The sequence below is a fragment of the Tachysurus fulvidraco genome, chromosome 4 (genome assembly GCF_022655615.1).
Source record: "Tachysurus fulvidraco isolate hzauxx_2018 chromosome 4, HZAU_PFXX_2.0, whole genome shotgun sequence".
Taxonomy (NCBI): Eukaryota; Metazoa; Chordata; class Actinopteri; order Siluriformes; family Bagridae; genus Tachysurus; species Tachysurus fulvidraco.
The window spans coordinates 15,316,747-15,344,703 of NC_062521.1; the positions used below are offsets into that span (position 1 = coordinate 15,316,747).

Consider the following 27,957-nt stretch of genomic DNA (forward strand, 5'->3'; position numbering starts at 1 on the left):
TAAATGTAAGGGTGGCTGAAATATTTTTTTTTATTTGCAAAACAATTAAAATAACAGATTACTTAGATACTCCAACATTTCTAAATATAATACATTCACCGTAGAGATACCTGAAAGACACTGCATTTATATTGAATATCTACAGTCTGAATAAGTAAAAGCAGCATGTCTCTACACACCAAGATTAAATATTAAAAAATAAATGCAATACAGCACAAACAGCAAAATGATATCGGATAAATAGCAGCTTCAGTGTGTTCATTTAAAGTAACAGCATGTAAATTCAACCTTCTGACTTTTTAAAACAAATAATCGAGCTGACCAGGTCATTTTAAATCAAATGATTTTAAATGCTTTAAAAAATGACAAGAAAACCTGGAAACACAAGCATTAAAGAATAATTAAAAATCATTTAATTTGGTGATATATCGGAAATGGACTTTGGAACATTGGCAGTTTTCATGCTGCTACTGCTAGTATATCTTTTTTGATGCAAGGCATGCTTTATGACTTTTCTAGGTTGTAAATCATTTATAATCATAAATATATCATTAATTAAAACTTAAAATGTTTTAAAAATTGGGATACTTAAAATCTGACACTTAATACATGTTAGCAAGGGTAGATCACAGAAATATCTATGTTTAATCTTATATTTCTATATACTTAAGTCACTCAAACATTAGTGTTTGTGTGTAAAATGTTCTGATTTCTGATCATGAGTTTACCTGATGTCACCTATTTCTAATAAAGTCTTCTCCAAAAAAACAAACATCCAAAATATCTAATCTCAAAATATCCCCAAAGATAGTTTTTTTCCAGTTTATCATAAGTCCACCCCTGGGTGTCTAGCAAATCTCATATATTCACTCAATCTTCTGTTCTTTGAACGAAACTGTTTCTTTTTCCGATTCCTGTCAGCTGGCAGCTTGCAGCCAAAATTTGTTTACTTCAGTGACAGAGACGACTGAGAAAACTGCTTAACAGGACAAAGTAAAAGGCACTTTTCTCCATGTGTTTAGCTCTTAAAAGTTAAAATAGCTCTTTAGAATTATTACTGTATGTCTAAGAAAATTATAATAATAATGACTTGATAATAAAATAAGTTTATGTTGCTATTTTCATGATATTGTGCAGTGGTGAGCTTCTAAATAACAGCAGTGACAATTAATTAAACATATTTGTATAATTACATATTAAAAGACAGATTTCCATATATTCAGTAGATCATACCTGACTACACATTCAAGGCAAAGTGATGAAGATGGCTAGGAAATACTGTATGTGCTTTGAGTTATACGTTGTAGGTGAAGATATAAATCGAGTCATACAAGGTCATAACACAGTTGGTGAAAATGTCTAGTGTGCTTCCTGTGCCATATATTTAATACTAAACGATCAGAACAGCACTGAAACTCAAACTCAGTGTACATGATTAACTTCATATAAGAGTATTTCAACACTGTTCAAACAGATGAGAGCTGTCGCCCCACTGAGGAAACTGTGGAATAACTTAGCGTGGAAAAAAGCCAGAACTCATTCATTCCTTCACAAGGGGGTTTCTGATTGCCATTGGTTGCCATGAAGAAGCGAGATGCTCTGCAACACGTCCAGCCACACTTTGTAACAGAAGACGTACTGTTCCTGGAAACAGAAAGAACAACAGTAAGGCCATAACCTCAGTCTCATTAATGATACCCTGCCTGGGCAATTTTTATATCAGTGTCTGTAAATCATATATCAAAGTATACACAAGCAAACACACGCTCTTCCTGAAACTGAGAGACATTCCACTGAGACCTGAGCTGCTTAAACCAGAGATGATATACAGTATTAGAGGTTATCAGGGATGGGTGGGAATCTGGCAGCTTTTGGATTCGTAAACTCTCAAATTAGTGAAGGTAATGAAATCCTAAATAGTAAATCACAGTGTGATTTTATACATTTGACTTTACAACTTGTAGCTTGACTCACTGACCTTGGTTTGAATCATGCCGTGGCGCTGGAGCCGCATCTCCCTCACAATCTCACTCACATTAATCTGAGAAAGCAGATGCATGTGGATGTATGTTAGCAGCTCAAAGGGATACTTCAGTAAAAGTGATGGTTAAAAAAACGTAAAAGAAGCAGGAACAAAATTTGCAAATGTGAAGTAAAAAAACATTTGCAAACTACCATGTTGGAAATACTTACTGTCAGTATTTTTTTTCTTTTTTCGACCTCTATCATAGTCACTTTCATTTCACTTAGCTCTAGTGCCTCTTTCCTTAACATTCTACCTCGGTTAGTTAAACAGGTGTATATATTTAATATTGTATTTTTCCTGTAGTGTTTTGTATTGTCTATTTACAATGTCTTTTGTTTTGCACTGTTTGCAATAGACTGAACACAATGCACTTTATGTGTCTAGGACAACTGACTCTAAGTCCTTAGATCTGTGTTGTTTTATGTAACATCATGGTCCTGGAGGAACGTTACATTTCAATATGTACTGCGTCAGCTTTATATATGGCTGAAATGACAATAAAATCTTCTTGACTTGACTTGAGGTGTCTTGCTATTTATATGACCTTGAGTAACCATGATCTAGTTAATAATGTATTGTGCATAATTCATCCCTAGTAAGAAATGCATACAAAAGTGTATGCCTTATGAAGCTACTATGGTTTTATGTTCCTATTGGAACATGTTTATCTCTTTATCCTGCAAATATTTACAGCAAATGAAAATATCTTGAAACTTGTACAAATTTATCTAGTATGTTCCAGCACAAGATTACAATAAACTCAATAAAACCTATTTCTAAACTTTAACCGTATTCTACACATTACACATTTACACCTAGTTCTATTAGTTCTATTTTACCTTTGCTAATTTTAATAATATATTTCTTAAAAGATCCTACAACAGAATATGAGTTTTTTATGATATTACTCTCTTGGTCAAGATCACTATGGATCCAGAGTTCATTCTGAGCTAAACTCGGGCTCAATCCCAGGCCCCTTAAGCTGTGAGGCAGCAATTCTATCCACAACTTGTTACATAATAATTTCTCATAAATGTAAAAATGTATTTATTTTGCTGATTACGGAGCTGCTAAGACATTTACAGGAAAAACATTGTCCAGTATCTATATTTTGTCCTCATTACATTAATGTGTGACTCAACCTACAATTATGTTTGGGAAAATCACGCATCACATGGAAAGCATGTATCAGAAATACTCACAGTGAGGTCCCTTTCTATGAGGCCGAGGATGACATCAGTGCAGATGAGGACGCCGGCTCGGCCTATGCCTGCGCTGCAGTGTACAGTAATTGGCCCGTTCAAGTGTACTGCACGCATGTATCGGATAAAATGCACTAGCTGCTTAGAACAGCGAGGTGTACTGTGGTCAGGCCATGTGGTAAACTTCAGGTGCTTCACGAAGTGTGTGGCTCCAGTCTAGATTCAAACACAAGGAATTAACAGGATGAGCTATTTTTTTTTAGTGTCGTCAAATGATGAAATCCAATCCATACCAATATTTATTATGGGATGAAATATTAAGCTTTATATTTTGCACAACAAAAGACAAATCTTCAAAAATGTTAGGGAACTTTGCAAATAATGAAGACGTTATACTGTACATGCCTACTGATTTTGTATAGCCTGTACTACTACTGTACTGTCAATGCACATTCTTACGCATTCACTGCCACTTTAATTATGACCACTCTACATTTCATACACAGAACACCATAACAAACTACCAAACAAATGGCTTCATACATGTCTAAAGTACAGTTGCAAAGTTACTCATACAGATATCTGAGTCTTAGTCTGTAGATAATTTGAGTTATCTTTATGTACTTTAATTCTTCTAATCTGTGGTATTTTGTGAGTTTACTGTGCACTTTAAGTCATTTGCTGTCTTAGATGCTCTTGTGTTGTGGCTGTTCTGACACCAAATTTTGCCTTTTGGTTAATAAAGTGCTCTCTACTCTACTCTAAATGAATGTCTTCCTAAGTGTGACTACAAAGTGTAAATGCATAGTAAAGTAAAGTAAAGACAGAGACTTCACAGGACAAAAGAGATAACTATGCACTTCCTACATAAACAGCAGGAAGATAAACAGAACAAACAAGCAGTCTGGACATACAAACTGACAACCAACAAAAGTATCATTATATACTATATTGAAAAAACAAACAAACAAACAAACGTAACTGAAACTGAAATTACTGTAAAGCACCTTCATTGTACTGTACAAGCATTAATAATAATATAATGGTCAATCCGGCACTAAACACCAACTCTCTAGGGTCTAACTCTTACCTTTTTCTCTACCATCTGGATGATCTTGATGTGGAAGTAGTCCAATTTTTGGAAATTTTTCAAAATAAGCTGGTAGTGGTTAGTTTCTATGGGAACGTCACATTTATCAGGCCAGTACTTGTGGCATTTTATTCTGCCGCGCTCTACTTCCCGGGTCATCATAGCAATGATGTCAGACTTGTTCTCCCAAACCATCTGCCAGAAACAGTCCTGAGTGTTGGGCAGTGGTCCCTGTGATGAGATGTAGAAAAACTCATCCAGGCCCACCTTCATCCGGATGTAGCTGGCATTTATGTAGTCCTGTTTCTCTCCCACAGGAACCCGTGTCTTATCATCTGTATGTAGAATTATGACAGTCCAAATAAGTTTAGAGGTTAATTTAAGGTCTTTTACTTGAATTTTTAATCCTAAAACTTTATGGGAAATTGAGCATTATGTTATGCAAGTCAACTAAAGGTTTGAATGATATCTTTGATATCTGACAGTATTGTTAATCTGAGACCAAATGCTAAATGTGGGGAATAGAATTAATAAATAATTCCCCTGGTTTAATAATAAGTAGAAGTAAAAAAGCTGGATTGGCAGGCCAGGATGAGTGTATAGAGAGAAATGTTCTAGACTATTCACATGACAGTCATTTGGTTGATGCAGTCATGTTTGTGGGAACACAGGGAGGCATGTTGTGGTGTCTCTGCATGAAACCATGGTACAGTACATGATTTCTAACTATATTAACCTGATAGTTTGTTGACCTACATGTAAGACTGGACCTACATGTAATTCTCTACAAGGGGCCTGCCTGTAAAAACATGTTCAACAGCCACAGAAAAAGGGGTTCATGAAAAAGAGTGAGAACAAAAAAGGGGGGCTTGCAAGGGGAAGTGGAATTCTCAGAGAGTAGGTACATGCATGCAGAGACATCCTCACAATGGGTGGCATCGGGCTCCTTATAGCAAGCCTTGAACTACTTCCAGTAAAAACAGTTAAGTCCCAGGGGCCTCACAATTTGCAATCCACTGAGCTTTATTTGGAGGAACAGAAGCCCAGTGAGCAGCCATGATAATAAACAAACACTCAAGGGCAGGCAAGGGCCAGTTTGCCTTCTGCCAGCACAAGAAATCCTGCATTGTACCGCAGTGCCCACCTCTGAGCACACACATCCTCGTGTATGTTCCTCAGGGACTCGTATATCCCTCTTGCACAAACACAGTACCAACCCAGAGGTTCAGACTGCTTCCCATTACAGAAACTTAGAGTCAGAATGATCTAAAATGGAGAAGTGTAAATGTGATAACAAAAGCTGCAGTGTGAGAATCAGGCCAGGACAGGAGGCCTGAAAAACCACAATAAGGCAATGGATGAAGTTCAATGATACAGGCACACACAAGAAGTGTAAACAGACACCCTTTAATGTGGGTGGGTAGATTGTCTGCTCTACATTGCCACTAGGTGTGAATGAAGTGTGTGAATGTATATGTGCAGGGTGCTCTGCGATTCTTTCCTTATGCCTAGTGTTCCTTTAATAGGTTTCAGTTCTACTGTGACTAAGATAAAAAAAAGGAAGAATGAATGGTTGAACGAATAAATGAAAGAATGAAAGAATGAACAAATGAATGAACAAATGAATGAACAAACGACTGACTGAAGGAATGAATCAAAATTGTTATAGAGTGTTTCTTAGCAATAAATATTTGCAGGAGATCTTACAGGGCAGGATTTCTCTGTATCGGTTTTTCTCTCGGTTCTCTGGTGCTTTTCCAACCAGGAAATTATCAGATGGTGTCAGATGCCCTAATGCCTACAGTAAAAAAGATATGTACATTTTATGTCATATGTTGTGACAATAAATATCTCATTAAGAATAGAAATTAAAAAAAGGTAATTGAAACTCAGCTACAGCTATAACTTTAGTTCTAACATCATATAAGGCACTTTCATGATGGATAACTACAAGTTTTCCAACATAATAAGGGTAGCTGTTACAGTTGTAACTGGAAGAAGCTGGATAATGTTAGTTCCTGATTTTTTTTTTTTATTTACATATATTGAATATATTTTACTCAAAAGTGTTATAATGAATAAAAAATAGAATAAAAGATTTCTTTATTTGTAAAATATTTTGTGAAGAGGCTGTACTGTAATGACAGCCTTCAACATTTCTAGTCAATTCTATTTCAACTGTCAACTGACAAACATAATTATGTAATGTCACTATGTGTTAAGAGGAATAAATTGCTGAATAAATTGTTAAATTAATTTAAAATGTGTATCTGGAATTTATACATTTTTATAGGTTTCTGTAAAGCTGTTTTAAGAAACCTAAGAAAGTCTATTATTAAAATTGCTATACAAATATCAGTGATGGTTTTATGTTTGTTTAATCTATAGCTAATAGAAAAAATTGTGTATTCTTATATGATTCCATTCTAAATATTTTTTTTTAATTAAAAATCAAGTTTCCATATTTTCAAGCATCTGTATGAATCATGTAAATTAAGATCTAATGAAAAGAACTTACCATGAACTCCTTGACAAGCTCATGCTGATCTAGTAGATTCTGAAGATTTTGAATAAGACTTTTGAGTCTAGACCCTGAGTACTGGGCATTCATTGGTGGGTTGATCAGAGCAAATCTGGTCAGTTCCTCCTCAGATACAATAGGCGGACCTAAAATTTAGTGAATGTATGTTTAATATTCTAATATTAAAACTAAGCATTTATTATAACTTTAATACAGGGATATCACTCTGCATACGTTTTTTAGTTTAATACTTCAGTTGGTCTCAATGCAAATAAAATATTAGTAATATTTAATATTCAATTTCGTCTACCTGTGTCTAGTGTTTTTTCTGTAGAAGAATGTTGAGTGTCATCATCATCATCATCATCATCATCATCATCATCATCACCATCATCATCATCATCATCATCATCATCATCATCATCATCATCACTGCTCCAGCTGTCTGCATAATTTTTCTCCATTATTTTGCAGGAATTTTCTAAAATCTCCTTCTGGGGCTCTGTCCTAAAAATGATATAAAGCAGGTATGAACAGAGAACATGACCACATTTCTGTGTTCTCTGGATCTTTTTATCGTGCAAGGTTACTTTTGCTGTGACTTTTCCAAATAACGACCAAAATAACTGCTAATTGTAGTGCACTAAATTTTAACTCCAGCATTAAGTGTGGGAAAGTTGAGTCTGTTACATTCATAACTTGTTGGTGCCCCCTTGTGTTATATACAAAGAAACACAAAACCCTGCTAAAATGCTGTTATGCACTTTCTTGGTCTAAATTCATTATTTTCAAAGTACATGTTTAATTTTACAGTATGTAGGATTTAGTACAGTCGTGATTAATATGTTAAAGGTTTAAAGGCCAAGAGAAGATGTAAGGTTTACTACCTTAATTATGATAACAATGCTATTGTAAAATAAAAAAATTAAGATTGAAGAACCTCTTTACATGAACATTATGCAGATACAGAATACAAGTGAGAACAAAGTTAAAACATTGTCAGACAGAAAGGAATAACATTTACCTGCTCTGTAGCATATCTGTGACACTCAGAGATGGACAACAGCCCTGAAAGTTAGGTGTACAGTTTCCACTATCCTGAAGAGGGATGGATAGAGAAGGATTTTTAAACAAGACACACCTTCTGCTGTAATGTAAAAAGGTGTGCTAAATAATTTTGTAAATGAATGCTGAAAGTTAGAAACATTTATCATATCGGTTTTAATTTGAAATATAGAGAACAATATATTCAAAGTGAAAGTATGGGTGTTTTATGAACCTGTTTGTATTCCATTTGCACCCCAGGACACCTTGATGACTGAAAAGACAAATGATCATCCGGAACCTCTAGAAGCGAGCTAACTCCTGCCAGAGAAATACACAACACATAATCTTGATTACAATACAATGTGAACTGAGGAAGTAAACAATACTTCGATTAAGCATTTGCAGTCATAACATATGTGTGGTTTATTCTAATAGCTACAGAATATATGTGTCATAGTAGAATTTGTGTTGAATGAAGTGGTGGAAGACCTTTAGTGTTGCGTTCTTGAGGGACTTCAGTGGAGGAACTAGGGCCAGTGCAGGAAGTAACAGGGAAAATGTCTCTGTATACAACTAGCTGAACTGTCCCCTCTGCTCTCCTCAGAATATCCACCACCTTAAGGTGGCTCAATCCTGACACAATTACACCATTCACCTGCACACAGAGTATCAGGGTTAGTCAGTGATACTGCTCTGCTCATCATGCTAAACTTAAACAAATCTGAAAGGACACAGAAAGCTTTTTATTGTGAAGCACCTCCAGAAGGATGTCTCCCACACGCAGCCTGCCGTCCTGCTCAGCCACACTTCCAGAGCAGATGTCCTTTATTTGCAGGCTGCTGCCATTGACTCCACCTACCAGAGAAAAGCCTAACCCACCTCTCTCTGGTTTAGTAAACTCCAGCTGAAGAATGCAGCTCTAAGTAAAACAGACCGAGAGCATAACCATAAACGTATAACAAATGCATAAACATATACAGTAGTTCAAAAAGATGCATCACATAGCGAAATCTTTTATATTTTCTACTAAACAAAGCTTTGAAGAGTCTTTTCTTATATAAAATACACTCACTATCCACATTAAAAGGATCATCATGTAATTATCCAGTCAGTCATGTTCAGTTAACATTCACATTAAACATTGCCATGGGGAAAATGTGAAATCATTAACTTCGATTATAGCATCATCATTGGAGTAAGAAGGACTGGTTTGAGTTAAAATACATTTTGAGTGTGTGTGTGTTTGCAGAAATGTATTTTCTTAAAGTAGTTTGTTTTCTTAAAATAGAGGTATCAAAATATGTTCTAAGCTGAAAAAAAATTGTTTGGTCAAAACCTGATTTTTCATCATTTTTTAATATTTGCCAGACAAATAATAATAAAAAATAACCCAAATTGATTTATATGATGATAAATAGGTAAAGCGTGAAAGAACAGAGAGAACTACTTGAAAAACCATTCCTCTGATTCCTGACTGTATAAGAACTTACTAACAGTGAAATATTAATTTATGAATCAAGGGCATTTATAAATAGTGACAAAGATGGCTAATAGTTTGCAGTGAGAGGGCTTATAAGACTCAGGTTTCAGTGTCATCATTTAGATACAGAGCACAGTTACCTCCTGCTGAGAGGTTACAGAGGGCATTGGCCCAAATCCTTCAGCATTTTCATCCATGAGTTTAACTGTAAAAACATAGAAAGAGAGACAGACAGAAACAAATATGAAAAATTTGACCCACAAACATGCAGTTTATATAAGAACATGTTATGTAGTAAACCTGCAACACTTGAAGAAAATCTGAGCATTTACAAATGTACAATTTAACCCGAAAACAAACCCTCAAAACCAGTTATAAAACAAACTTAAGACTCACTGCAACCTCCCTCCTCTGCTGCCATCCTAGGAGGAGATGTACTGACTAGTTTAATGCTCTGAAAGGTGAGCAACACTAGCCTTTTCAGGTGCTGTTGGACCCCCTAGCTAGCCGTCGCCCAGCAACCCAGGTGTCACACGGGATCACCTGGGACACGTCCATCAGGCACGACAAAAATGTTGCGTGATGGTTCACAGAGGGTAGGGGCAGTTGCTAATAATTAATTTTGCATGTTATGCCCTTTGGTCCAGACAAGCTGTGTCTGTCATCATAGAGCTAAAGCTATAGCACACAGGGAATATAGACACAGAGATGCAGAAACCAGAGTCCTTACCATCAGCAGTAGCCTCCGCCTCAGTTGACCTAGGCTCCTCAGAGGGAGGCACTAACCTCTTTTCTTTCTTCCAATCAAAGAAACCTAAGAATGAAAGAAATATAAAAGTATGCAGCAAGAAAGGTAATAACACAAAACACCAACCCTGTCATTTCATATATCTATATATATTATAGGTTTCTACACTAACATCTGAGCTATTGTCAATATAAATCACTAGGAAAACATCATGTATGGGAGGTTGCTCCATCATAGGCCACCCTATGTGCGCACACAGTCACTCATAGGAGCAATTTAATGTATTTTAGCCAATCTATTTACTGGCATATTATTTAAAGATGGAAAAACCAACATTCTCAGATATTCTACACAAACCGTCACCCGAGCTGAAGCTGTTAGGCAACCAACTATGTGCCAAACCAACAAAATAAAACATAAGTCAGTACTGATGTTGTCAGAGGGTGCTCATCTAATCTAAGCTGACACTGCACTCAGAAATGTCGCTGTAGCCACTGAAGCGTTTACTGAATCCCAGGCCACAGTGGCAGCCACCAGAGCAGCTCACTGTCTCACTTCTGTCACTTCAGACGAGAATGAAACATGTCATCCATGTGCTAAGAGCATGACAAACACATACACGTACATGTGTCTTACAGGGAGGAGCACGAAGCCTACCCCAGAGCAAGGTGAACTGCTGTATACTTAACAATTGACAGCTAAATGCAGAACACATATTCAGAGGTTAAAATCTTGAGTAGGTTGTGAAATTAATTTAAAGTATTAAGGAAACATTTTATTCTTATGATGATGAAGAAGATGATGATTAAATTCAGTAATTGCCTACCATTCCATTTGCTTCTGGGTGTCACAGGTTTATCATCTCTGTAGTTAAAAAAGAAAAAAAAAGGGTCAGACAATATATAAAATTTATTTATTTGCCAAGACACTGGAGTATAGTTTGTGCAGGTGCAAGAAGACATCACACTGTATAGTATCTCTCCGTGTTAAGATAAAGATCTGAACATACACTGGTTTTGGAAAAAATAGCTTTTGAGGCTTGGAAGCCTCTTGCTCTTGGTCATGTGGGCCATGAGTAATAAAAGGGGCTAACAATGATCTACAGCCTCTAACCTCATGGCTTTGAGTTTAACTTTGCCTGAAGCATGTTCACAGATCTTCACTGCATCTTCCAGTGTCATTCCCAGGGTGCACCTGCCATTGATGTAGACAATTCGGTCATTTGGCTGAATGCTGCCCTCCTCACTGGCAGGTGAGTTGGGCACCACTTCCTGAACGTAAATGCACTGCCATTTGCTGCCAATGCCACCTCTGAGCTTAATACCTACACAGCAAATCAAGAAGATAAGAAGACAAGGAAGAGATTTAGTGAACCCAGTATTCTATATGCTGTCCATTTGCAATGCCTCACCCATTTGTCCAGATGTGGTCTTGCATATAATAATGTCCTGAAGGCTGTCTGGTGATGGAGGAGGCAGGAGGTTCTGTACAGCTCTGCCTAACACCATGTGGAGCCTTTTAGGAGAGTATCTCAGAATAGTCATGGCCACATCATCAGACACATTGGTCACATAATGACCATTCACCTGAGAAGGTATGATATAGGTTAAACAGACTACAGTGCCAGTGAAATAATAATATATTTCAAAATTATCATACAAAATAAGTACCATGATCAGCCTGTCTCCTGCTCGGAGACGGCCATCTGCCTTGGCTGGATTGTCCAGGATCTCCTGTATGTAATAGCAGTTGTCTAATTTGCTCCTGGTGATAGTAAATCCAAAACTACCACTTCTGGTTTTAGTAAGAGTTACTGTCAGCTCAAATTCCTTAAATACTTCCTGTAAAAGAAAGAAAGAAAGAAAGAAAGAAAGAAAGAAAGAAAGAAAGAAAGAAAGAAAGAAAGAAAGAAAGAAAGAAAGAAAGAAAGAATTTTTTTGTCTGAGCACATCAAAAGCAACTTTATTTACAAATTAAATTGTAAAAATGGTCTACACAGCTTGTACCCTTCTTGGGTCTTCTTCATCATCATCCTCCTCTTCATCATCCCAGCCATTGTTGGTGCTTGTTGTGGTGGGCTGAGCTAGAGGAGGGAGTGATTTTTTTGTTCTTGTTGGACTTGTATGAGGAGATGGTGTAGGAGGGATCAAAGCACTGGTAGAGGCAGAGCTGCAGATTGGAGAACTTGAAGCAGTGGTAGTAATGGTCAGATATTCTTCATCAGTTAAGACATCCAGTCCATTGGTTATAAAGCATGCTTTACTATCCATATCTTCAGCAAACTCACTGCAAGCACAAGTAATTATTAAGTTATGCTGTATTTCACTACAGTCTACACTAAAGAACTGATTTGAAATATATTTCAGCAAATCGGATTACACCAGTCTTTACTATTTGTCATTTTTTTTAATATAATAAAATACCAAAATCAACCCTGGCATCAATAACTCAAAAGTATAGAATGACACAATATTATGATTTCTTTTTTATTATTATTTCAATGTCCTGAGAACTAAATTAGAGAAGCTTATGTGGTTGTGATTTTGTTTACTGTGTATTAGTAAATATCTTTGTAGATGCTAAATCTATTTGCATTGCCATTTGGTATATTTGAAACATGCAATCTTTCATTGAAAAAACTGCTTTGAATCCAAATGGTAGGCAAACAATATATTCAGGATTTTTAAAGCAAAAAAAAAATTCTTAAATACTTTAAAACCTCAATTTTTAATGCATGTCTTCCCGAATAACAAGCATCAGATGAGTTAAACTGTATTATTATGACAGTCAGACAGTATGGGTATCTCCTAGAGTGAGCCAGTACTGTCAATATAATTCAAATATAGTGTGGGATGGTACCTGGTAATAGCTGAAATATGGTTGCTTTTTGAGGACGTGCACACATTTACTTCTGGCTTTGGGTATGGGCATGTTGGAGAAGGTGTTGGCATGAGTGGAGTTTGTACAGGGCTCAGGGTTGTTGTTGTTATGAGTGTGGTTGGTGTTTGGGAACAAGAAGTGCTGGAGAGAACCTCCTCATCTGGATTTTCCGTGTGCTGTCCATCAGTAGATGGCGGGGACGGTGGAGATGATATGGTGGATGGTGTATCATCCTGTTCGCTGTCTTGTCTCTGCTGAACTAATCGGAATGCACAGGGTTTGGGTGAGGCACTGTCCTTCCTCTGGCATAGTGCTATCGTCTTTTGTTGGAGTATTTCACCAAAGCTCAAAGAGACAGACTCCCCGGGCAGGTCTAAAGACCGAGACCTCTGCTTTTTACTCCGCAGTGGGGAAGGACTCTATCACAAAGAAAGGAAAGACAACAAAATATACTCTTTGAAATGACCTTTAGAAAGATATCAAATACAGTGATCTTAGACTCATACTTGTGAGATAGAATCCATCTCTGGAAATTGGCCAGGTGAAGGTCTGTAGATTAACAGCTTGAGCTCAGACTGTGTTCCCCGCAGCAGCTGTAAGACTTTCTGTTGGTGACACAAAACATCTTTAGCACTATGTATTGTCAGGCGTAGCTCTATCTATATTCTATTTATTCTCTTATATATACTGTATAAGATACTTCAACTGGTGGTGGCTTCAACAAAGTGATAGTTGTGCTGTGTGTGGGGTGTTTTAGATTTTAAGTGTACATGAGCGCATTACCTGATAGGAAAGCCCTTTCACAGATTCTCCATTAACAGTGAGGATGACGTCTCCCTCCCTGAGAGGGCTGGTCTCTTCAGATGAGTTGCCGGAGAACAGTCTCCTAATGCGCACTACACTTCCTTCCCCAGGAGTAATGTCACTGATGAGGAAGCTAAATCCCAAACCACTCAGTTTTTTCTCCAAAGTCACCTCCAGAGTGTTCTCTAGCACCCAGAAAAAAGCACAAGCATAGTTTAATGTTTAAAAGTGATTCATAATTTAATGCATATACCCCACATGCTCAATGCACAATATAATTTTTCTTTTTTCTTTTTTCAAATGTACAGTATAGTAACATTTGCAGAACAGACAAGGCAGCTAGCATAGCAATGCTGTCAGATTTATTTGAGATGTTTCACTATGCTGCCTTTCTGCTCTCACCGCTGTTTCGTACCATCTGACACAAAGCTGTAGTCCTTGGCGCTGACAGACAAGGGCATTTCCATGGTAATGTCTTGTCTAGTGGGGGTGGTGCTCTGTGCTCTGAGGGATGATGCAGATTTCTGTTTCTCCACAGTGGACAAGAAGCTGGCGGTCTCCATCCCTAGAGGAGGCTCTCGCTCTAGAAGTAGAAGCACCACCTGAAAAAAAGCATTAATTACTACTTCATGTTACATCGGTGTCTAGCTTATTACTTGACAGCATACTCATTATTAATTCTCAAAAAAGATTCTAATACAAGAAACTTTCTGTTTTTCTAGTGAAGATCTTATGAAAAAACATTTGTATTACAAATAAAAAAAAACTCCAGGCCATCTCTTAAAAGAATAAATTAAATTATTATAAGTCATTGGAATGGAAAAGACCAGTGTCGACACACACACCTATTATCAGGTGTTATCAACCCAGACCATGTAAACGTACTGGGATTCTAATTTAATTAATATTATTTTGATTTATATTTATATTTAGTATGAATCTAACATATTTACAAATAAAACCTTATTTACAAATACGTATATGTATAATACACTCATGTGAAAAAGAAAGTGCATCCTACATTCTACATATTTTCAACAGGACCTAAATAATAATTGTGTGGTCTATCGCCAACTTTTTTAAATAAACAAGTGTCAGGTATTATGTTGAAAAGTTATGTGTTTAAAATATAGTTTAAATGATACTTTAGAAATATTACAGTTCATCACCTCTCCAGTTTTTTTCAAACACTCCACAGCTTGCTTGTGTGTGACCCCTTGCAGATTACAGCCATTTACCTCTAGTAGCCTATCACCTGTAAGACACAGACACAGACACAGACACAGACACACACACACAAAAGAAAAGAAAATAAAATCAGTAAGATATTTTAATTTAAAGTCACCTTTTGTACTGTTACTGTCAATGTTCTCTACAAGCAAGCAGTTTTCTTTCTCAGATATAGACAGACATATTTATTTGTATATTATCTCGTATGACATTAGAGACAAAGTTTTTTCTGCAACCTTTTCTCTTTAATTCAATAATTCAATATAAATGGTAAAAATGTATTATATTCATTAAAAGATCCAACCTTAGACCCTACCTCTTATATACTCTGATTTATTATGTGATGGGTTGACTATGGCTTGACTGTTTGAAGTAGGGGGATAAATTAGGTAAGTAATTATAAGTAATTAAAGTCAAGTCAAATGAGTTTACAGTTAATGACAAATCTAACAAATAGTTGTTTTTTAATTAACTTCGGATTGCTTATTTACCAGTCTGTATTCGACCATCCAGATCGGCAGCTCCTCCGGGTATTAGGCTTTTGATATAGATCCCTCCATGGCGCACACTGGTATTGATGCCACCCTGGAAATGACTCAAGTTGACTACTGTTGCAAAAACTCTATTAAAATATATTTTATGTGCACTGGTAAGTAATTATCAGCAATAGATAAGTTTTTAATTGATTGACACTAAAATGAAAGATTTACTGCAACACAGATGCCCAGGCTGCCGTTGACTTTCTTCAGCTCTACACAGATCAAGTCACCTGGCCTGAGGCTGGACTTAAAGGATGACCCAGAGAACACATCCTGTATAGGGATGACAGGGAGAAATAGCAGTTATTCTAACATAGATCTACTTCCTTATGTAATAATTCACCCTCCTATTCACCTGTATAGGTTAGTACTTAATAGACCGATCTCTAGCTGCAATTACAGCTGCATGTTTTGTGGCATATGTTTCCATCTATCAGATTTGTACATTTTGATTTATATGTTTGTATTCCTGAAGGTCAAACACACCAGTTCTACAGGTATCTTGCAGACTGGAACAGGTATTTTCCTAGGACTGCTCTGTTCTTGGTTACTATAATAATATTGCCCTTAAACCTGACCAGTGTTCCAGTTCCTGTTGATGCAATGCATCTTCACCACATGATGCTACCACCAGAATGCTTCACTATAGGGAGGGTATTCTCTGTTTGTTGAACCTTTTGAAAAAGACAAAGTTTTTTTTTTTGGCTTTCTTCTTGCTTCCTTGCCTTGGCCACTATTTCCCTTACACCTCAATGCAGAGTCACTGTTGTGTGATATTCTTCCTTTAAATTTAAATAAAAGATTTTATGGTTATTTGTGGGGTGTTCAAATTTCAGGATGTTTGCTAAAAATTAAACGAAAATATCCTGAACTTTTTTAATAGCGCTTTGGTCTTCGTGGTGCTGTTTATTTTCGTTTGTCCTCTAGAGCCTTCCAGGAACAAGTATATTTATTTTGACTCTTTAATTGCACAAAGGTGAACTCTATTCAACTAATGATGTGACTTCTGATGGCAATTGGCACCAGAACTGTTTTATAGTAATATGGGTGAATATTTCTGCAATCACTTTTTTAATGATAAAGATTGGTGTAATAAGCTTCATGATAGATGGCTGAGAGACACTTACTGTAGCTTTCAGAAAAATCGCAGTTTTTAACTTAATGAAGTCTTGCCTGGCTCATAGCAATAATCTATGTTGACAACATGAAGCTCTGGCTCAAGCTTAGCTACACTGAGATTACTAACAACTTGGTTATATTTATGGTCAAGTGTAAAGGGCTTTTTTATACATCCAGAGCAACTTACGTTTTTATCTTATTTTATACAACTGAGCAATTGAGGGTTAAGGGCCTTGCTCCAGGTCCCAGGGGTGGTAGCTTGGTGGTCCTGGGATCAAACTTACAAACTTCCGATTAGTAGCCCAATAACTTAACCACTAAGCAACCACATCACACTATCAGTATCGGTATCAGTATCATTGTCAATACCAGTGTCAGTATCAGTGTCAGTGTCATTGTCAGTATCAGTGTCAGTATCAATGTCAGTATCATTGTCAATATCAGTATCAGTATCATTGTCAGTATCAGTCAGTGTCAGTATCGGTATCAGTATCAGTGTCAGTATCATTGTCAATATCAGTATCGGTATCAGTGTCAGTATCATTGTCAGTATCAGTCAGTGTCAGTATCAGTGTCAGTATCAGTGTCCGTATCAGTGTCAGTATCAGTGTCAGTATCAGTGTCAGTATCAGTCAGTGTCAGTATCAGTATCATTGTCAGTATCATTGTCAATATCAGTATCAGTATCAGTGTCAGTATCATTGTCAGTATCAGTCAGTGTCAGTATCAGTATTATTGTCATTATCACTGTCAATATCAGTATCAGTATCATTGTCAGTATCAGTCAGTGTCAGTATCGTATCAGTATCAGCGTCAGTATCATTGTCAATATCAGTATCATTGTCAGTATCAGTCAGTGTCAGTATCAGTGTCAGTATCAGTGTCAGTATCATTGTCAGTATCAGTCAGTGTCAGTATCAGTGTCAGTATCAGTATCATTGTCAATATCAGTGTCAGTATCAGTATCAGTGTCAGTATCATTGTCAATATCAGTATAAGTATCATTGTCAGTATCAGTCAGTGTCAGTATCAGTATCAGTGTCAGTATCATTGTCAATATCAGTATCAGTATCATTGTCAGTATCAGTCAGTGTCAGTATCGGTATCAGTATCAGTGTCAGTATCATTGTCAATATCAGTATCAGTATCATTGTCAGTATCAGTCAGTGTCAGTATCAGTATCAGTATCAGTGTCAATATCAGTATCAGTATCATTGTCAGTATCAGTCAGTGTCAGTATCAGTATCAATGTCAGTATCATTGTCAATATTAGTGTCAGTATCAGTATCAGTATCATTGTCAGTATCAGTCAGTGTCAGTATCGGTATTAGTATCGGTATCAGTATCAGTGTCAGTATCATTGTCAATATCAGTGTCATTATCATTATCAGTGTCGGTATCATTGTCAATATCAGTATCAGTATCATTGTCAATATCAGTATCAGTATCATTGTCAGTATCAGTCAGTGTCAGTATTGGTATCAGTAGCAGTGTCAGTATCAGTGTCAGTATCATTGTCAATATCATTGTCAGTATCAGTGTCAGTATCATTGTCAATATCAGTATCAGTATCATTGTCAGTATCAGTCAGTGTCAGTATCGGTATCAGTATCAGTATCAGTATCATTGTCAGTATCAGTCAGTGTCAGTATCGGTATCAGTATCAGTGTCAGTATCAGTGTCAGTATGATTGTCAATATCATTGTCAGTATCATTGTCAGTATCAGTATCATTGTCAATATCAGTATCAGTATCAGTGTCAGTATGATTGTCAATATCATTGTCAGTATCATTGTCAGTATCAGTATCATTGTCAATATCAGTATCAGTATCAATATCAGTATCATTGTCAGTATCAGTGTCAATCAGTGTCAGTATCAGTATCAGTCAATGTCAGTATCAGTGTCAGTATCAGTGTCAGTATCATTGTCAATATCAGTATCAGTATCATTGTCAGTATCAGTCAGTGTCAGTATCGGTATCAGTATCAGTGTCAGAATCAGTGTCAGTATGATTGTCAATATCATTGTCAGTATCAGTATCAGTGTCAGTATCATTGTCAATATCAGTATCAGTATCATTGTCAGTATCAGTCAGTGTCAGTATCGGTATCAGTATCAGTGTCAGTATCAGTGTCAGTATGATTGTCAATATCATTGTCAGTATCATTGTCAGTATCAGTATCATTGTCAATATCAGTATCAGTATCAATATCAGTATCATTGTCAGTATCAGTGTCAATCAGTGTCAGTATCAGTATCAGTCAATGTCAGTATCAGTGTCAGTATCATTGTCAATATCAGTATCAGTATCATTGTCAGTATCAGTCAGTGTCAGTATCAGTGTCAGTATCATTGTCAATATCATTGTCAGTATCATTGTCAGTATCAGTATCATTGTCAATATCAGTATCAGTATCATTGTCAGTATCAGTCAGTGTCAGTATCAGTGTCAGTATCATTGTCAATATCATTGTCAGTATCATTGTCAGTATCAGTATCATTGTCAATATCAGTATCAGTATCAATATCAGTATCATTGTCAGTATCAGTGTCAATCAGTGTCAGTATCAGTATCAGTCAATGTCAGTATCAGTGTCAGTATCATTGTCAATATCGGTATCAGTATCATTGTCAGTATCAGTCAGTGTCAGTATCAGTGTCAGTATCATTGTCAATATCAGTATCAGTATCATTCTCAGTATCAGTATCAGTCCGTGTCAGTATCAGTGTCAGTATCAGTGTCAGTATCAGTGTCAATATCAATGTCAGTATCAGTATCAGTGTCAGTATCAGTCAGTGTCAGTATCGGTATCAGTATCAATGTCAGTATCAGTGTCGGTATCATTGTCTATATCTGTATCAGTATCATTGTCAGTATTAGTCAGTGTCAGTATCGGTATCAGTCAAATAGACAAGGGTTATATAAATATCATATGTACTATGGCAATGACAAACCTTAGCACACAATGTTTTATAAATAAAACAGACTATTTTGTATAGATAGGCCGTGAAGGTTTCCATGTCACACACAGAGGTTTGGCCTGCCTTGGATCTGAGCTACTCTGAGTGAACAAATGCAAATGAGCCAGGCCTCACAGTGGCACAAAAGCAGGGCTGAAGAACTGTGAAAATCTGAAAACACTGATACCGACACTGATACCGATACTGATACCCGATAACTGTGGGAATCACACCTCGGGACCCGCACCAGAAAATAATAAAGTCAGTAAATCTAGTGTAAATTTTATTTTTGTGCACTAAATAAATACACCAACTTTTTCATAACCTGTTTGTGAAGCAGGTTGTAATGCTACAAAATGTGGAAAAGTTTAAAGTGTGTGAATTCTTAAAGCAAGACAGAGAATAAACTGTCTTCACCTAATAACTTCATACCTTAGTATCTAGAATTCGTACAACAGGGATATGAAGCTTTCTTCCCATTTTAGGTGTGACAATGCTGGATTCGGTGTCCTCTTTTACAGTCCTGTGCTCTGTATTCTGGGTACTCAGAGAGTCCAAGCCTCTCTCCAGCATCAGCCCTAGATTGCCAGCAGTCAGAGAGCTTTTATGGTCCCAAAACTCATCTGATTATATAAGAGGGGGGGAAAAATCTGTGTTGAACAATAATACCACCATATGCAATCATTTATCTATTACAATATAATATCAAGATATACGTTTTGGCTGAGACACTATAAGCTCCACTTCATCTGGGCTGTTCTGTAAGATGTCAGCAGCTGCACTGAAGGTTACTCCTTCCAGACTGGTTTTATTAAGAGAAATCAGTCGCCCACCTATATAAGAAACATTGTGAGAAAGAACTGTAGAGTGCGCATCCTTTGGGCATAGAAAAGGGGGCAATATCTCTCAAAATCTCTACCTGGCCTGATTCTGCCATCTTTATCAGCAGGCCCATCAGGTATGATGGATGCAATGAAGATTCCAAGATCTAATTTTCCTGTATTGTCCTCTCCGACTATTATAAATCCTGTCATAAAAAGGGGAATACACTGCAAATGTTACATCACATAATATTTGTTGGTCTGGCTGGTAATAATTTAGGAAGCCTTTTACATTGGAAAAGTGGAAGCAATGGCAAACTATTTTATACATAGCAGTTGGCTAGGTTTGCATAAAGCTCCATTACCAAAGCCGTGTTGTGGATCTTTCTTCAGTGTAACACAGATAATTTCTCTTTCTGGAGGAGTTCTAACAGGAGTTTCGGCTGTCAAAACAATGTGGTGAAAATATGTTAGAAATGTGTTTAAAAATGACAGTATACTTATAATGAGCATCAGTTCACTTAGTACATGAGAGTACCTCTGGACGAGATTGAGTAAGACTCAGAGTCTTGCTTTTGTAGAGAGGCATTCGACATGATCCTGTAAATTGGAGAACTAAAGGCCCCCGGGGAGCTGAGAGAAAGCAAGCAAGAACTCTAATGATTAGATCTTGCTCAACAACAGTGATGTACCACATGTGAATGTCTGGTCCCTATGTTTTTTAAAAAACTCATGTGGTCATGTGAAGTTTTCTGCATACTTGCATCTCTGACTTGGTTTCTTCAGTTCACTATGGCCTCTTATTCCCACAGAGTCACGTGTTTGTTGCAGCTCTCTCGACTGCTGGATCTTGGCTGAAAGATCATCGCATGACTTGCTTATGGAGTTCACAGATGATATGCTCAGACCAACATTATTGAGTCCAACTTCTGAGCACGACATCCGCTTTAACAGGTTTTGTCGAGCACGCCATATCAAAGGATGTTTCACTTTGTTGTCATCTGAAGGAGAGAAAAAACTTTTACTTGCGATCTAGGACATTGGACGAGCACTCAGACACATTACTAAATCTGTAAAGATTTAAAAGTTTATTACCATTTACATTTCTGACACCCTTCCAGAGTGACTTACAATTGAGCAATTAAGGGTTAAAGGCCTTGCTCAGGGGCCCAGCAATGGCAGCTTGGTGGACCTGGGATTTGAACTCACAACCTTCCAATCAGTAGGCCAATGCCTTAACCACTAGGCTACCACATCCCCCCACAGTGGGTAACAGTAACGCAGCAGAAGAAACAGGAGTAATTTAATGAAAGCACCTGATACTAAACTGTAGGTGAGCTGTCGAGAGGTCATCTCACTGTGGAATTTGTGCTGCGCGGAACAGAGGTCCAGGAGGTATTGTGCTATCTTGGAACTTTCAGTTACAAAGGAGTGCTTTTTCCCACTAGGGCCACATTCTACAGTGAACTTCCTCCACTACAGAAGAAAAAGAAATACAGAACAGCTTTAAACATTACCAGCTGCAGTAAACACACACTAAACACTTTATTGGGAACACCTACACATTCAAGCATTTATCTAATAAGCCAGGTGTCTGGAAGGAGCGCAATACAAAATAGCATGCAGATATGAAGCCATAGCTTCAGATAATGTCAACATCAACCATCAGAATGTGATCTCGCTGATTCTGACTGTGGCATGATTAACGGTACAGAACAGGCTGGCTAACACTATCTATAACTACTGATCTGTGATTTTCATACACAAGTATTTATTCAGAATGATGAAATAAAGAAAAAACATCCAGTTAAAGACAGTTCTATCAATGAGAGAGAACATTGACACAAAATATGGAATTTACTCAGATTTTTAGAAGAGAGTTTTTAGAACTGTTGTACTCACACTTGTGGAAATACTGTCAGTTTCTGACCACTGAAATCTGCGGATTAATATCCGACAGTTGTTTTTGACTTCATAAACCATAATTCCTTTGGCACAAACTCCAAGAATGAGTTCTCCAATGGCAATCTTCTTCTCTCGAGCTACTCTGTGAAACAGCACCCCATATTCCGGCAGCTGTTGTGCAATCTGTGGATGTGTGCAAGAACGTATCACAGGAGCAGAATACCAAATAAATTCTGACCTTATATACATACCTAAACAGTTCATTACCTTTAAAAATTCTATCTCCGCATCGTCTCTGAGCATATTTGAATTACTGGCATGTAATTGTGGCAACTCCTCCCTTACACAGGGCAAAGCCATTTTTTCCATCACCCTTTTTGGAATATAATGCTCCATCTGGAAGTAGTTCTTTCCATAAACCTGTATAAAATCAGTATCATTACTGCTAAATAAACAGGGCATCATAATGTAGCTTGGAGGAACTGTGGATATTCTGATAGCCTTCCAATCCATTCAATGCACAAGTAATTAAAGTGCTGCACTGTGTCTTACCTCTGGAATGTAGTCTCCAAACTCAGCCTGCAGAGCCAAGGCAGCAAGAAACATGGCAGTGTCCTCATTACAGTACACTTTGCCCTCCAAAATATCTCTCCTCAGCTGGATATAGTACTGATGACGTGTGAGTTTGTGCCTTCCAAATTAAACAACAAGAGCTTATTGTCCTTTCCATAAAATGCTTGAGTAATTTCTTCTAAGTGAAGATATGACTATGCAATTCAGGCTTGTATCAGACACAGAACTGCACTTACAATATGTAGGAAACATCATCAGCAAAAAATTTAACACGGAGAAACAGAGTGAACGTAGAAGTTGCTAATTTCTTCCAGCAGTCTGGCGCCACTTTGGAGATTTTTGTCTCGTGGTTCAAAAAGAAAAATTCGTCATCTATTCAAGATATAACATGCAAAGGTACTAAGTGATTTTATCAAACAAAAGCATTTATTAAACAGGTGACATAATAGAATTTTGAAAACTTAGACCTTAGCTGTCAGTCAGTAACAGATTTTATATTACCATCCATGAAAGCAAGGCCAAAGTAAAAATGCTCCACGAGGTTTGCATGAGCGACGACCATGTCGAAGACATCTCTTCCCCTGGACTTGATATCACATCTCACGACTACACACTGTGTATTTGGCATCACCACAATAACTTCCCTTTGGGATAAGGAAGACCGTCCTTTTTTTGACTGTATGGAATCAAATAGAAATCATATCATTGTAATTAATATAACAGTTTGCTTTGTCTAATCCTGAACATTCTCTACAATATTAATATAAAGTTTACCACTATAGATCCAGGAAGCTCTAAAATTATATGAGGCTCTTCAGACATTCTTGCAAACTCAGGTCCTAGACTCTGAAATACAAGTATAATACAGAAAACACAATATCAAAATACAACAAAGAGATAAGTCTAAGTATTAAAAGAATAACAAACAAAAGAGCATAATGTACTTTTGTCTTCCTTTGGCTGAGGCTGACTGTAGACTCGCTGAGAGAAATGGAAGGGTTGGAAAGTCTATGTTCAGTTTTATCAGTCCTGGGCGACCAACTGCTTCCACCTCCACAATGATGAGCTCCAGGTGGAATTCTGGGACATCAAATCACCAGTTTTTCCCATTATAAAAAAAACTTTTGTCTAACATCATATTCTGGCCACTTCACACTATGTGTCAGTTTTGTTTACCTGCTCTGATTGGTTTGGTAGGCCGGCATCTCTGAGGTTCTGTTTTTAAGGGACCAGGATCTCTGTTGATGTACAGCTCCTGATCAACATAACATACTGTCTTAAACATACACAAAAACCCAACAATGCCTGACTGTGATATCAGATTGGAGGAATAAAATCTAATAACTATCAATTGCCAATGAACCTATTAGATTTGAGCAATGATATTATAAGGACTTATCAGTGGTATAATAAGTATGATGAGCAAATTATTATACACACACAAATTATGTAGCTGCAATAATGGTTTCAAGTCTCAGGTCTGTCTACTGTGCTGTCATCTGTTCTACTGTGCTCTTTGTCTACTTTTAACCACCAAATCCATTTTCAAGGGAAAAAAGGATCATTACATAGGATCACCTATGCCTGTATTTCACACAGTATAACCCTGTAGATAGTGTGTTACTGAGGTGTAAGTATTATGGGATTAAAAATTATTAGCCCAAATGAGGATTAAATCTCTGGGCTTTTTCACTTGTCACAAAGGTCACTGATAGGCTTATCGTGTCCTAGAATAAACTGAGCCTTAGACTAACTGCTACTTTTTGTTTGGTTTTTTGACCACTGGTAGAAATTATTATTTTTTTTTAAATGCACCTGAAAGCAATTGTGTACAGCAAATAACAGTGTTGAGAATGTGAAAAAAAATAAAAGTTTATATTACTATCAGCTCCTATATTATATGTCCACACAATTTTCCCAAAATGTTTGAATTTTCCAAAAACTCCAGAGGAGTTTTCGAATTTTCCAAAAGGTTTTCCAAAACCATTTCATTCCCTTCTTTACAAAGAAATTCCACTCAATAAACATAGAATTTAGTTTCATTAAAAACATTTAAGAGGAAAAGACTTGGATCACCCTGTTTAATCTCCAAGTCAAATGACAGTCTGCGTCTCTCTGCACTTGCATTCCCTTCGGCATATCCAGGGTACGCTATCCGTTTTCCTGTCAAGTCAGTAGAGAAACAGGTAATTCATCAAAGAGCTACTACACAAGCAGCAAAGAATAACCACACAAAGACTGGATCTTTCCTATATCCAAACACCAGAACACCACAACATGGTCTAACTCTAAGAAGCTTAGCTTAGGCCGATTATCAGTTCTCAGTCAGCTGTTCAGTGTACTGTAAACCTTTAATCCTATTGTGAATCCCTGACTGGTATTAAGGTAAGCGTAACACAAGCATTGTTTCTTATTACCATCCATCATACTGTTAGCATACATCAGCTGCATATCCATGATGAGCCATTAAGTAATGAAAATCGATATATAAATGTTAGGAATTTAATAGAGCAAGTTACACTATGAAATTGCATATCATTTTTAGCTGCTTAATACACTTAAACAGTATCTCATACATTTTGCACACATCTAACTTTGACATCATTGTAGCAATCTTTATTTTTTAAATAGAGCTAAATGATTAAATGATTAGCTAGAGTAAGAGAAGATTTCTGAATAATAAAACTGAATAATGAATGCAATTATATGAACATACTTTTACTCCTTATTGGTTCATGACTTTTCAAACATCCTTTATAATAACACATAAGTCAGTAATATAATACTTTTAATGAATACTGGGTAATTAATTCGTTCTTCATGATCCGTACTGCTTATTCTACACAGGGTTGCAGCGAACCTGGAGTCTATACCAAGAGACTCCAAGAGACACAATGTGGTCCATTCACAAACTACAGACAATTTAGAGATACCAATTAGCCTACAACTACAAGTTCTTTGAACTGGGGAGAAAACCCCTGATCCAGGGGAGAACATGGAAACTGCATTTTTGGGAATTGACTCACCATCCGAGGAGGTGCAAAGCAAAAATTAACCACTTATGTAATAACTGTTATATATGTACTGATACCGATTCTCCCAAATTTGAGTTGTACTTGTTAATATAGCTCTACTATCATTTATTGAACTGTTTTAGAAAGTGATACTTATTTAATCCCATGAGTTAGACATAAATGCTATAAAACAATTGCTAAAGCAGCTAAAATGCTATGAAATGTATCAGTATATTGTTGTCAAAAAGACTGTAGCAAACAGTCACATGACGTGTTTATGATCAGGTTATCATGTTCTAGTCCTGATTACTCAAACAGGAATGGCTTCATGTGCAGGGTACAGATAAGTAATTATATGCAAAAAAATATAGATTTCTTTATACATTGCAAGCAGTCTTACCATGAAGTCTTTCTCTGACCATCAAACTTCTGCCACTTATCTGCTGCACTGTATTCTCTCTCAGAGTGGGTTGATCAGCCTAGAAAAACAAAAAAAAGTATTATTTAAAAATGGACTCATGCTTCTGTAAACCTGGAATGATTCGTTGTTTTTAAGACACACAGAGTTTTGGAAGAGCTCTTCCACCAGCCGCTGGATGACTTCGTTGGGAGGCAACAAAACTGAGGCTTTATGATGAGATTCACAGGCCTCGAGGATGGTGCTGAGGTTCCCTCGCCGATGGGCCACATCCTCACACATGCTCAAGAGGAGGCAGTTCAGAGAATCACTCAGCTGAACAGGCTACACATCAGAACAGGACATTTTGTAGTCAAAAGGTGAATTAATCAACCAAGCTAAATATCTATATGTACACCTAAATAGATCATTTGGTTGTTGGACTCACTTGGTTTTGAGGAATGTGATAGTCTACCGACCAGTAAAGGGCCATGCCAAGAGAGTATACAATCATCTGAAAAGTAAAGGAAACATGTTAAGGGGATAAACAGAAGAAGAGAAACTGGATCGATGAATGAACCTTTTTTCAGCAAGTTTTTTCCATGATGTCTTGTTATTACTGATATCCAGCACTAGATGGCAGGCTGACTGTCATGCAAGCTTTAATTCTTCCAGTTGTGATACATGTTCTCTGTCTCTTCTTATTAGTCCTCCACTAATACAGATCAGGTTTAATCCATTTTCACTATAACATGTATGCATAATTGAACACAACACAAATCACACAGCAAACAGTGATGAAGTAATAGTGCGCAAGCATGTGTGTGTGTGATTATATACATACATAAAATTAACAGTGCCCCATTTTAAGGTGACAGTCTTTTTTTTAGCAATTTCATTGCTGTGCGAGGACTGATGCTAACCTTCTCCATAGCCATTCTGGAACTGAGGGTACGGCCCTGCAGCATCTCTGGTGCAGTGAAAGCACATGCCTCATCCGTCATTGCGCAGTTCTTGAAAGCTAGTGTACCATTTGTAGACAAGAGCAGTGATGTCGGACTTATGATGCTACAGATGTTGCTTTGCCCTAGAAAAAATAAAGCAGACACTATAAGAGAAATACAACATATATGGAAGATTCTACTGCTGGTTTGTATGCCTTACCTATGCTGAAGAGACCCAGCAGCGATTCAGCAGAAGTAAACAGGAGGGCCCAGACCTCATCCTCCTCCAGTGGCCCTCCTCTAGCCTCCAGCACTTCAGCTAGGGTCACAAAGGTGCTGCTCATCCTGTACACTCACAGAACACACTTCTGAGCACACAGAATCTAGCTCACTAAATGGATGCAGGTGGAGATCCGAGAAAAAAGAAAAAGCATGTGGATTAATGATGGTACAAAAACTGTTTTCATCAACATAATTAATACCAGCAAAGTATATTTGAAGGTTAGAATTAATGTGATTTTATATTAAGCCTTTTTCAAAGAAGAAAAGAGAGGATATATCAATGAAACCTGTTCACTCAAAGCTTGCTTACTGGATATAGTAACCTTGCATTCCCCACCCACACAGTATTTCTCTGCAAGAAGCTTGGTGACG

The 27,957-nt window shown here is 37.1% G+C and overlaps 1 protein-coding gene across 1 annotated transcript; it reads right to left on the bottom strand.

Annotated features, from left to right (window-relative positions):
- Window positions 1-27,848, bottom strand: ptpn20 (protein tyrosine phosphatase non-receptor type 20). Its single transcript, XM_027141906.2, has 46 exons — window positions 27,524-27,848; window positions 27,283-27,446; window positions 26,808-26,873; window positions 26,525-26,704; window positions 26,363-26,441; window positions 25,025-25,111; window positions 24,125-24,203; window positions 23,893-24,028; window positions 23,723-23,794; window positions 23,450-23,624; window positions 23,185-23,320; window positions 22,928-23,066; window positions 22,643-22,795; window positions 22,373-22,558; window positions 21,787-21,946; window positions 21,231-21,471; window positions 21,009-21,103; window positions 20,836-20,913; window positions 20,569-20,676; window positions 20,366-20,482; window positions 20,082-20,272; window positions 15,739-15,840; window positions 15,520-15,613; window positions 14,968-15,053; window positions 14,214-14,400; window positions 13,778-13,983; window positions 13,501-13,599; window positions 12,974-13,413; window positions 12,121-12,400; window positions 11,785-11,955; window positions 11,526-11,700; window positions 11,228-11,438; window positions 10,941-10,978; window positions 10,097-10,180; window positions 9,507-9,571; window positions 8,644-8,805; window positions 8,376-8,541; window positions 8,119-8,204; window positions 7,864-7,937; window positions 7,150-7,346; window positions 6,837-6,985; window positions 6,026-6,116; window positions 4,319-4,653; window positions 3,229-3,444; window positions 1,979-2,041; window positions 1-1,644 (listed from the first exon to the last, which is right to left on the bottom strand). The coding sequence occupies exons 1-46, from the start codon at window positions 27,645-27,647 to the stop codon at window positions 1,549-1,551; spliced, it is 6,639 nt and encodes a 2,212-aa protein (XP_026997707.2). The 5' UTR covers window positions 27,648-27,848; the 3' UTR covers window positions 1-1,548.
- Window positions 27,849-27,957: the final 109 nt, after the last annotated feature.

Coding starts and splice junctions, on each gene's coding strand:
- ptpn20 (XM_027141906.2), bottom strand. CDS start 27,647: ATGAGCAGCACCTTTGTGACCCTAGCTGAAGTGCTGGAGGCTAGAGGA. Junction 9,572..10,096: donor GGCGGAGGCTACTGCTGATG/GTAAGGACTCTG, acceptor ATGTTTTTACAG/TTAAACTCATGGATGAAAAT. Junction 7,938..8,118: donor TGCAAATGGAATACAAACAG/GTTCATAAAACA, acceptor ATCCCTCTTCAG/GATAGTGGAAACTGTACACC.